The following is a 12,826-nucleotide window of genomic DNA, read 5'->3' as shown; positions in this document are numbered from 1 at the left end:
TTTAATCTATGATAATGGAATGGTAACTCCGCCTGCGCTAACGGTATACGCTGGCGGGACAGAGAGGATGAAAAGGAAAATCATTTAGCCCATCGTGATGAATACACTTGGAATTCAGCACGATGGTTTCCAGGGGGGACCACTGGGAGGTCGACCTGTTAGGGTATATTATTAGCAATGGGACTGATAATCCGCATTACTAACAATTACTCCCCCCCCCCTGCGTGGTATTGAAAATATGAAAATAAACAGGGGGCAAGCGAGCATGCGGCTCACCTGATGGTGAGTGACTACCGCCGCCCGGGGAGAAGGGATTGGTAATAATGGGGATTAGTATCCACATTGCTCACAATACACCCTGTCAGGTCGACCTCCTCGCGGTTCTCCATGGAAACTATCGTGTTGAATTCGTCATGATTGGCTAACGGGCTTGCCTTTTCATTCTTACCTATTACCCCTCACTGGTGTAAACCGTTAGCGCAAGCGGAGTTACCATTCCTTTATCATCCATTTAAAAAAGGACTGCCGCCGCCCACGAGCACCCGTAACACCAGAGGCATTGCTAGTGCACTGCCGGTCTTTTTAAAAGGCTAGGATAATATCAAATCTATTAAACATCCAATGAGAATATCTGGCAGTATATACTTTTTTATACAACTTAGAATGGCAAACAAGCTGACGGCCCACCTGATGGAAAGTGGTAACCGTCGCCTATAGACGTGAGCAGTACCATGGACATAACAGAGTATACTGTTTCGTCCATGATACCTCCCATGCGTTGCCATTCTTGAGGACTCAGGTGCTATTCCTCTGTACCCTGTAAATTCACGCCATATCCCACCCATCAAACCGAAACACAGCCATGCAAACACAACTGCTTCACGGTTGAAACACGAATGGGACAGAGGTGGCCAAGCAAACGACTTTTGTACAGTCTCCCTCTGGTATTCATATATACCTTTTTTCAATTGAAAACCTGTCTTCTTATTACTGGTTATGGGTATTTTTATTACTAAATCAAACAGTACACATAGTAATGGGATATAAATGCAAAAGAGTGAGGGAATGTATGAATGAGTGTTTGTTACTCTTTTACACGAGAACTATAGAACAGATTTAAATGAAATTTGGTACACAAGTAGGCCATATCCTAATTTAGAACATAGATTACTTTATACACTGATTCAGACAGGCGAAGCCGCGAGAAACAACTAAAACTGTCTTACTTTAAAGTCGTTTACACCAAATATGGATGAGACAAGATCATTTATATAAACTTCAACATTGTATACCTAAATCCTAAAGGAATTGACGAAATTGACGAAATTCTTGAAGAAATTGACGACCTGCGTGATTCAGTGGTGGACACGTTGCTTTGTTTCTATGAGGCTCCGTTCCGGATTCGATTCTCAGTCGAGCCAATTTAGAGAGCAAACTGGCCTGAACTGGCTCGAGTCTGAATGTTCTTGCTCGTACCCCTAGATGTTCTCTGGCTAAATCCTTATAACCCAGAGTTATATTGATCCATGTGTATGTCCCTATGGAAATGCTCCGAGAAAAACGGATCAACTTTTTCATACAACTTGTCATAAATAGTTATGAGTAATTCCTTTATAACTTCAATATTTATTTTGTTTTATAAACTCTGCATCTTTTTAATGCGTAAACACTCATTTTATTAAACGGTTTTATTTAGCTCGACCCGTACGGTATTTATTTATTTGGGTCAAAATTAGAAATTGGAATTTAAGCACCTTCCCGTTGTCAGATTGATCTGAAATTTGGTACACACATTTAATTTAGATGACAATACAATATAATAAAATCAATAACATTATAAATCTAAGATGGCCGCCGATACAAAATGACGGATTACATATTTTTTCCTTAACCCCCGCAATATGGGTATCAAATGAAAGGGCTACACTAGTAAAACACGATGATTATGTCAAAATTTTAAATTCAAGATGGACGCCGTTCCAATATGGCGGACTAGGTACATATTTTTCCACAACCACCACAATATGGGTATCAAATAATAGGACTACACTGAGACACCCAGACACTCGGACACTAGACACTCAGACGCTAGACCCTCAGACACTAGACACTCAGACACCCAGACCCTAGACACACAGACACTAAACACTCGGATACAAGACACTCAGACACTAGACACTCGGACACTAGACACTCAGACACTAGACACTCGACACTCGACACTCAGACACTAAACACCAGACACTAGACACTCAGACACTCGACACTCAGACACTAGACACTAGACACTCGACACTCGACACTCGACACTAGACACTCGACACTCGACACTCGACACTCGACACTCGACACTCGACACTCGACACTCGACACTCGACACTCGACACTCAGACACTAAACACTAGACACTAGACACTAGACACTTAGACACTCGACACTCAGACACTAGACACTCGACACTCGACACTCGACACTCAGATACTTAACACTAGACACTAGACACTCAGACACCCAGACACTAGACACTCAGACACTAGACACTCGGATACAAGACACTCAGACACTAGATTCTCAGACACTTGACACTCAGACACCCAGATACTAGACACTCTGATACTCGACACTCGACACTCAGACACTAAACACCAGACACTAGACACTCAGACACTCGACACTCGACGACACTCGACACTCGACACTCGACACTCAGACACTAAACACTAGACACTAAACACCAGAGACTAGACACTCAGACACTCGACACTCAGACACTCGACACTCGACGACACTCGACACTCGACACTCGACACTCAGACACTAGACACTCAACACTCAGATACTAAACACTAGACACTAGACACTCCGACACTCCGACACTCGGATACAAGACACTCAGACACTAGACTCTCAGACACTTGACACTCAGACACCCAGACACTAGACACTCAGACACTAGACACTCGAAACTCGACACTCGACACTCGACACTAAACACTAGACACTCGACACTCGACACTCGACACTTAGACACTAGACACTCAGACACCCAGACACTAGACATTCAGACACTAGACACTCGGATACAAGACACTCAGACACTAGACTCTCAGACACTTGACACTCAGACACCCAGACGTTAGACACTCAGACACTAGACACTCGACACTGACACTCGACACTTGACACTCGACACTCGACCCTAGACACTCGACACTCGACACTCGACACTCGACACTCAGACACTCGACACTCGACACTCGACACTTAGACACTAGACACTCAGACACCCAGACACTAGACACTCAAACACTAGACACTCGGATACAAGACACTCAGACACTAGACTCTCAGACATTTGACACTCAGACACCCAGACACTAGACACTCTGACACTAGACACTCGATACTCGACACTCAGACACTAGACACTAGACACTCGACACTAGACACTCGACACTCGACACTAAACACTAAACACTCGACACTCGACACTCGACACTTAGACACTAGACACTCAGACACCCAGACACTAGACATTCAGACACTAGACACTCGGATACAAGACACTCAGACACTAGACTCTCAGACACTTGACACTCAGACACCCAGACGTTAGACACTCAGACACTAGACACTCGACACTCGACACTCGACACTTGACACTCGACACTCGACACTCGACACTCGACACTCAGACACTCGACACTCAGACACCCAGATACTAGACACTCTGATACTCGACACTCAGACACTAAACACCAGACACTAGACACTCAGACACTCGACACTCGACGACACTCGATACTCGACACTCGACACTCGACACTCAGACACTAAACACTAGACACTAGACACTCGACACTCAGATGCTAAACACTAGACACTAGACACTCCGACACTCGGATACAAGACACTCAGACACTAGACTCTCAGACACTTGACACTCAGACACCCAGACACTAGACACTCAGACACTAGACACTCGAAACTCGACACTCGACACTTGACACTTGACACTCAACACTGGACACTCGACACTCGACACTCGACACTCAGACACTCGACACTAGACACTCAGACACTCAGACACTAGACACTCAGACACTAGACACTCAGACACTAGACACTCAGACACTAGACACTAGACACTAGACACTCGACACTCGACACTCGACAGTCGACACTCGTCACTCGACACTCAGACACTAAACACTAGACACTAGACACTCAGACACTCGACACTCAGACACTAGACACTCGACACTCGACACTCGACACTCAGATACTAAACACTAGACACTAGACACTCAGACACTAGACACTCGGATACAAGACACTCAGACACTAGACTCTCAGACACTTGACACTCAGACACCTTTTTGGCCTCAGTTCCGTCGAACCCAAATGTACGAAACAGATATATCATCAGTTTTAATTGACTTTGGCACAGACGGCATGCACGTTATTTACCCTAAAGCCATACAGTTTCCAGCAAAATGCAATTATGGTACGGCTGAAAAAAGGATGTTGCCCTTAGTTTTGTCATGAGCATTCACCGTACATAAAATGCAGGGCAGCACCGTCGACCATGCAGTAGTATATTTGGGCTCAAAATGGTTTGGGGAAGGACAAGCATACGTGGCTCTAAGTCGAGTCAAGTCTCTGGAAGGGCTATGTATTGAGGAATTAGATTGTACTAAATTATCAGGTAAGAAACCATGTAATAATGATGCACTGAATGAATTAAATAAAATGAGGAATATTCGGTAAACAATTTCACTAAATACTAAAAACAAAAAAATAAAAATCGGTAAAAAAACTTTTAAGTTAAACGGTTTTATTTTATGTGCACTGAAAACTACAAAATAAATAAATAGTTACTTACCTATCAACCTACGTAGGTGATCTCGGTCATTAATATCTCTGATGGTAGTGGTTGTCATAACATGAACCATGTCAGCGGCCGAAAGGCAGTTCATGAGAGAACACTAACACCAGGGTTTGCTTGGTAGGTAAACTAAGCAGCCCGCACTATAACAAGTAGGTATTTTGACCTTCTAGTTCAGAAATATTTTAGTACTAGGCAGAATAGCTTTTAGGCATATTAGACTAAAATAAAAACGTGGGGCCCCTCTGAAATCATACCTATAGCAGAGCATATCTTATACTTTGATAGATCATGAGCTCGGCGTTCGCTGGTGAAGCCGTAACGGCTGGTTATTGATGGTCAAAACCTCCAGTTACGATTATAGTAAGTCGATTCAGCGGACTCTGGACTCCGGAGCTATGAGGTTTCGGATGCGACCGGGATAAACCGCTAGGATGATGATGATGACGATTATAATAAGTCGATGCAATCCACACTTAGTATAGTAGAAAGTAATACAGAAATAGTTAATGGGCCCCACGTTTTTATTTTAGTCTAATATGCCTAAAAGCTATTCTGCCTAGTACTAAAATATTTCTGAACTAGAAGGTCAAAATACCTACTTGTTATAGTGCGGGCTGCTTAGTTTACCTACCAAGCAAACCCTGGTGTTAGTGTTCTCTCATGAACTGCCTTTCGGCCGCTGACATGGTTCATGTTATGACAACCACTACCATCAGAGATATTAATGACCGAGATCACCTACGTAGGTTGATAGGTAAGTAACTATTTATTTATTTTGTAGTTTTCAGTGCACATAAAATAAAACCGTTTAACTTAAAAGTTTTTTTACCGATTTTTATTGATTAAATAATATATCAAGATACATTTTATACGTAAAAATATAGAACACTGATAAAAAAAAACGACTCAACTAATTTGATAATTAGCTGATAAAAAGTTAACCAGTTTTTGAGACTCGACGCTCTATCTACTATATAGTCTAAATATTCTATCTTGGTGACGTAGCAATGAATGTTATTGTGTGTGAAAAAAAAACCACAAATATTAAGAGAGAAAATATATTTTAGATTGTCAACGATGAAATAGAAGGAGTAACTACAATAAATATAACACGTTATTGCCACAAAGTGATCCACAATAGTACAGGCGTACGCCTTGGTCGGTAGGGAGACCGTGCTCGCTACACATTCTGATGCTTACCCAAACCTACTGGACAAACTTCGTGAAGTTAAGGATAAAGTGCAAACGCCAATACTCCTGAGGACATACATAACGCCTTAATAGACGTTCTTCTATATAAATGTAAATGTGTGTACGAAATGTACCAAAGTTTTGATAAATTTTCTTTTTAAATGATAAAAAACCTAATAAGTTTTATCAGCAGTAAGTCGAGATTGTTTATTGACAATAACAAAATATACTTCATTCGAATTCAAATCATGCTTTATTCAAGTAGACTTGTTTACAAGCACTTTTAAATAGTCATTTTTTTAAAGTCTACTGCAGCGTTCGGAAAGTTATTATCTGTTGAGAAGAGCCCGTGAGAAACTCAACAGTTGATCTTTTAAGTCTTTTTTTATACAACTTAGAATGGCAAACAAGCTGACACTCCACCTGATGGAAAGTGGTAACCGCCGCCTATACACATGAGCAGTACCATAGACATCACAGAGTATACTGTTTCGCCCATGATACCCCCCATGCGTTGCCATTCCTGAGGACTTAGATAAGATCAGATCAGTCTCTGTTAACATTATGTGTATTTATTTAAATGTACCATGTCTAAAATTACAAGGTCATTAAAAGCCCGTGCATGATCGACTAACACCATGCACACTTGTCATTTTTCGTTCCACTTTTAAATTTCGTCTTTTAAATGTGGAATGCCATAGAAATTCTTTGAAAATAGAAGAATAGGAAATAGCAATAGGACGACGTTATAGAACATGTGAACAAATAAAATATGTACCATCTTATTCGAGACGTACAACAGTGGAATAGCTGTTTGATTTGAACGGGTAATGTAAAAATTATGTTTTTGACATTGTAAATAAGTTTAAAGATTTCGCCGTGTAAGTTCCGGCATAGAATAGGCCAACTCTTCCTTTCCCGTGTGTATCGCAAGAAGCGACTGAGAGAGCTTATGGTGAAGGGATGGACAGCAGCGTCTCTTTTAAAACATCGTCAAAAGCCAAACTGTGGTTGCCGAACGTGGCAACTACTGGCAAAACTCCCTTATAGAGGAGGCCGTGTTCACCAGTGGACCAATTGTTGTCTGTCAGTTTTGCAGAAATGTTCGTTGCAATACAGGGATTGTTTAAAAGAAAAATGAAAAGTAGAAAAAAGCCCATACAAATAGGTATAATTTGTATGGGAATCGCTACTTCGGATTACTTATACCGCTGTAAATAGTTCTTTATATTGTGACGACACGAAGCTTACCAGGCCATCTAGTAAAAAGTAATTTAGTTAACAAAATATTATATGAATCTTTGGTTTTAAATAGTCCAATAAATGTGGATAAACATCAGAATCGTTTTAATACTAATTAAAGACTTAATAGAAAGAAGAACAAGACCATAAGAGAATAGTATTATATGGAACAATAATATTAAATATGTAGCACATTTCATATTTTGTTTATAAAGGTTTATATATCTATTTGTTATTTGAATGAAATTTCACACAAGTTAAATATTGTATTTAAACTGTATTTTTATATAGGGTAAAAATATTAGCATCCAGCGAAAGGAGTATTCATCCAATAAACTGAACATTTATAACATTTTTAAATTGATCGCTCGACGCACGGTAGCGTCATCATCTTCATGTCATTACCCTAATCATTTGGTTGAGGAAAAAGAAGTAGGATACCGGAAGTGAGTAAAAGAAGCTGATAAAAGAGGAACAAAAGATTTATGAAGAAAAGAGAAAGGTACCCATGCACTCTAATACCGGACAGATTACTAGAAGACCCCCGGCACAACACCAGTGTTGTGTACAATTTAGAATCGCAAACAAGCTGACGGTCCACCTGATCGTAAGTGGTAACCGTCGCCTATACGAAATGGACAGAGGTACCCAAGCAATCGACTTTCTTTTGTCACTTTTTCAAAAAGCAAACGGTTTCAGTTTCATAACATGGTTCAATTTCACAACAAAAATGGTCCCGGCATAGTAAAAGCCACCTCTACCTTTCCCGTAGGTGTCGTAAGAGGCGACTAAGGGAGAACGAGAGATGGGAAGCAGTGTTCCTCTTAAAACATCTCTAAAACTTAACTGCGGTTGCTAATCCACATGCCAAGCGTGGCGACTATTGGCAAAACCCCAAGAGGAAGGCTTATGTTCAGCAGTGGATAGTTAAAGTCTGATATAATGATGATGGTGATATATTTTGTATTGAACGAAATATATAATGATAAATAATTTAATATACGTGTTTCAACGCATGTGAAATATCAATCTTATGTTCAGGTGCAGATATGTTTCTTTTTTTATATATATATATTTTAAAAATATTGTGCTGTTTTTTAAAATATTTGCATTCTCCAACATGTGTAGATAGCACTTTTAAATTGGCCTCTTTAAGTTGTACTTATTCTACATTAGATTTATCAAAGTGTCTTAAAACTAATCGATAGATTTTGAAGGAAGCAACAATTGAAGTTTACTCTAAAGGAGAGAAATGTCTAGATTATAAGATCTAGTCAGTGTACACTATACAGGAAAAAAGCTAAAGGAATTAATTGGAATTTAATAAATTTTTTCTTATGCTAATTTATTTATCAATTTTGATTTATATTCATTTAAAAATAATTCAGAATTTAACACTTGTAACACAGAATCAAACGTAAATATAATTTTTGTAGCTTTTTTGTAATTCTTTTTTTGATATACTGTACAATGACTAGGTCCGACATGAAACATCTGCTTCGCATCTTAAGCATGCATGCGCATATCATTCTAGGTTCCCTGTCACATGAAATGTATTTAGAAGTATTAAAGCTACGAAGCAATCGAAAGATCCAATTGACGGTGACAAGGTCCTAGCGTCTCTAAAGATTGTTCAAATAAGTACATGAAAAATTCTTAATACTGAAGTATTGCTTATCGTTTTCTCAGATACGTGTACATTCATTGAAATAAGTAATTCCTTATAACAACTACTATTAAATAATAATACTATTATAATTATGCCACAATTTTCAATGGATCTTGTCAAAGATTATCGTCATATACAGTACCACGTTCATTACCACTGTTGTAATACCTAGACCACATAATAATATTATATTTGTGGTAATTTAGTAAAGCATTTGGATTTTTAAATCGATTCGTACTTACTTATTTAATTTAATTTATAATTGTTTATTATAATATTCAAGACTCGTTCGAAATTTGTATATATAGACGACACCAATGTAATTGAACGTGCTCGTCTCTGATAATATGCAGAATGTATGTGAATACGATGTAAAATAATGAAAATCGAATATTACATTTTATCCCTTGGAATTGTTCACGTGAATTGTCTTTAAATTTTGTTAATGATGTGCATTTTGCATTTATTTTAAATGATTTTAAATAAATAAATAAATGCACCTAGGTTTTCGAAACAATAACTTAATAGAAATTTTTGAAAATAAACGATTTCGAATTTAATAAAAAGTTAAAATATGACGCATAACGCAGCTTATTGGCAAGTTAGTTAAAAATCAAAATTGAAAGATCGCGTAAGTGTCTTCTGCCACATAATTGGTGTTCTCACGATGACGTGTGAACGACCTCTGCGTGATGGATGATGTCGATTGTTGTTAATGAATAAATAGCCCAACTGTAGTTCAACAGCTTGAAGAAAACGCCTAATTATACGGGTGAGTAATAAAACATTTTGTGGCATATTTGCAGCTTATGCTTTAACAAATTGTTAATGCATTCCCTTCTGTTTGTTTTCAATGTCACATACATTCAGCACACTGATTTCCTTAAAAGTAATTATTTCTTAAAGTCATTGAAAGGCATTATGTACTCGTAGTATAAAGTAGCTCACATAAAGCACTGAAGTTGAAATCTCTTTCTTAAATACACGCAATTAAGTAGAATTCCCCTTGCAGGTTGTACCTTGATATTGAATTTTCGTACTTATCTACTAGACAATAAGGTTAGGTTTTCACCGCGGCTGTTGTGGAGAGGACATGCGGCGGACTCGCCGTTTAGCCTTACGCGATGCTGTTTCTTCTGTTACCTGGAGTTTTTATGTAAAATAATACATATTATTGATTGGAAATGAAATGAAATGAAATGAAATGAAATGAAATGAAATGAAAGGAAATTTATTTGCTAGAAACATTGTAGAAAAGGTGTTGCATTTGTGAAGTTTATAAGATGTCCATTATGTTTCGCCACATCAAATGGCATGCAAATATTAATTATTGGATTTATCCATTGGCCATTTTATACAGGTGCATTATATATTTAATTTTCAATTACATATACAATAAATCACTACACACCACTTTTACAGCGTAACTAATACATATATATTAAATAAACATAGTAAAAAGCGGGTTATAGGGGTAGTAGCATGTTTAAGATTAATTTCCAGGGGGCTAAATCCCTTAAAAAAGACACTCTATTCTTAGTCTTTGCCTATAGCTAAAAATTTTATTTCTGATTCTGGAGTGGGCACCAGACAATTCTGAGATGCGCAGAAACCGCTGAGATCAGAGACGAAGTGAAAGGATTGTCAGTAATGGGGTCTAACAGCGCCATTGCTAGCAATATACCTATTAGGTCGACTTCCATGCGGTTCCCCCTGGATCCTATCGTGGTTAATTCTTAAATTAGTCACTATGGGCTAACTTACCTATCATTTCTCACTAATGCTATATGTAGCCTATGAACACCTGCAATACCAGAGGTATCACGCGTGTGTTGCCGACCCTGAACTAACCTCTTTACCCTCCTTTTGAAGAACCCCATACTGTAGTCTCTTGGGAAAACCTCGGCAGGGAGCTCATTCTCATGAGAGGAAACCTCTCTGAAACCGCGTAGCACGCGACCATTGAGGCTGTAGGACATGAGGAACTCCCTGTCGATAGCGGGCCGTACGATGGTAGAAAGTGGTAGAAGATAGTAGAAATAAATCCAAGTGATGCATCTAAACCTAGTCTCAGCCACGTTGGATTCTAATACCTTCAGCAAAATATAAACATTTTGAGCGTTAAGTTCACCATAATGGCAACACTGGGTAAATCTCTCTAAGGTATTATATTCATGGTGATGTAGGTAATTTTTTTTTTTTATATTACAATAATAAGACTCACATTAACTGTAGCCGTTGCTCTCGCCGGGACTGGCGGCGGTTGCGAAGCTCGCCTCTGCTTCCCGGTCTCCTTTAAAACTTGTACAGGAGGAGAGATAGGAGGAGAGGTAACTGGCAGAGGGGGAGGAGGACCCGCCGGCGGCGAGTCGCAGTTATCAGCCGCTGTGGAGCAGGACGCATGCGCCGAGTCCGACCTGAAAAGTTTTTTCCAAAACTTTTTAACTTTTTTAAAAGACTTTGAAAACGGAACAGGATCTCAATTCGTCTGTACGTTTGAAGTATATACGATTATATCGTTAGTTGGACCTATACGATTTGCCGTATGCAAAAACTACAAGTTACTCAGCGGACTACGGAGAGGGCTATGTTCGGAGTCTCCTTGCGTGATAGAATCCGAAATGACGATATCCGCAAAAGAACCAAAGTGACCGACACAGCCCGAAGGATAAGCAAGCTGAAGTATCAATGGGCTGGTCAAGCTGACGGCCCACCTGATATATAGGATATATTGCTAGCAATGGGATCAGGGAGCGTTACTAACAATCCTCCCCCCCCCCCAAATATCTCTGTTAGGAGCTAGTCACCTATTGTATGCGCCGGAGGAGTGCTCGGGCGCGGGCGCGGATCACAACACGGTGTCGAGCGTGTCGAGGGAGCTCAGCAGGGCGGGGTCGCGGCTGCACCAGCTGGCCAGCTCGTCGGGGGTCACCACGCCGTCCGCGTTCGTGTCTATAAGCTGGAGCACAACACAGAGGAAAGAATTATATTATTGTATGTTTGAAATGAATAAAGTTAAACTACTAGCCAAACTGTTTTTAATTACTCCTCTCCATCCAAAGGTTGCCTGCAAGAGATCGCTCTTAGCGATAAGGCCGCTCATTGTTGTCTCACTGTGATTATTTCTTGTAATTGTTTGTATCTATAATAAGTTTACTATTGTAATCTTATGGAGGGAACAATAAAGAGTAGCTGTCTATCTACTGGATCAATTTAAAAAATCTTTCGATGTTAGAATGCTACATTATCCCTGAGTAACATAGGCTAGTAAGAAGTACAGGATGAAAGTTTGTATGGAAGCGAACGAAGCCGGGGGCCAAAGCTATTGTTGCTTATTTTCGAACCTGCACTAATATGTAAGTCCGCATTATGTTTTCGACACAAAGTAAATTTTTATAAAATAAAAGAAATGAAGCGATAAACTCAAAAATATATAACCAAATTTTAAATTCTTTCAAATCTATAGAAACTACGCTGTCATCGAATGATATGAATTGTATTTAATTTAAAAAAATAAAAATCGGTAAAAAAAACTTTTAAGTTAAACGGTTTTATTTTATGTGCACTGAAAACTACAAAATAAATAAATAGTTACTTACCTATCAACCTACGTAGGTGATCTCGGTCATTAATATCTCTGATGGTAGTGGTTGTCATAACATGAACCATGTCAGCGGCCGAAAGGCAGTTCATGAGAGAACACTAACACCAGGGTTTGCTTGGTAGGTAAACTAAGCAGCCCGCACTATAACAAGTAGGTATTTTGACCTTCTAGTTCAGAAATATTTTAGTACTAGGCAGAATAGCTTTTAGGCATATTAGACTAAAATAAA

The 12,826-nt window shown here is 39.2% G+C and overlaps 1 protein-coding gene across 1 annotated transcript in view; it reads right to left on the bottom strand.

Annotated features, from left to right (window-relative positions):
• Positions 1-8,225: 8,225 nt before the first annotated feature.
• The window catches only part of LOC128200120 (Kv channel-interacting protein 1-like), a 129,781-nt gene continuing 125,180 nt past the window's right edge, over positions 8,226-12,826 (bottom strand). Inside the window, exons 8-10 of the mRNA XM_052892412.1 lie at positions 11,801-11,952; positions 11,218-11,410; positions 8,226-10,136 (exon numbers count right to left, since the gene is read on the bottom strand). Coding sequence (XP_052748372.1) covers positions 11,842-11,952 — 111 coding nt within the window. The 3' untranslated portion in view covers positions 8,226-10,136; positions 11,218-11,410; positions 11,801-11,841. The remainder of the gene's footprint in view (positions 10,137-11,217; positions 11,411-11,800; positions 11,953-12,826) is intronic.

The sequence above is a fragment of the Galleria mellonella genome, unplaced genomic scaffold (assembly GCF_026898425.1).
Source record: "Galleria mellonella isolate WM207_F2 unplaced genomic scaffold, CSIRO_AGI_GalMel_v1 utg158, whole genome shotgun sequence".
NCBI lineage: Eukaryota > Metazoa > Arthropoda > Insecta > Lepidoptera > Pyralidae > Galleria > Galleria mellonella.
The sequence above is the reverse complement of the archived record's forward strand: the minus strand, read 5'-3'. Positions and strand labels throughout refer to the sequence as shown.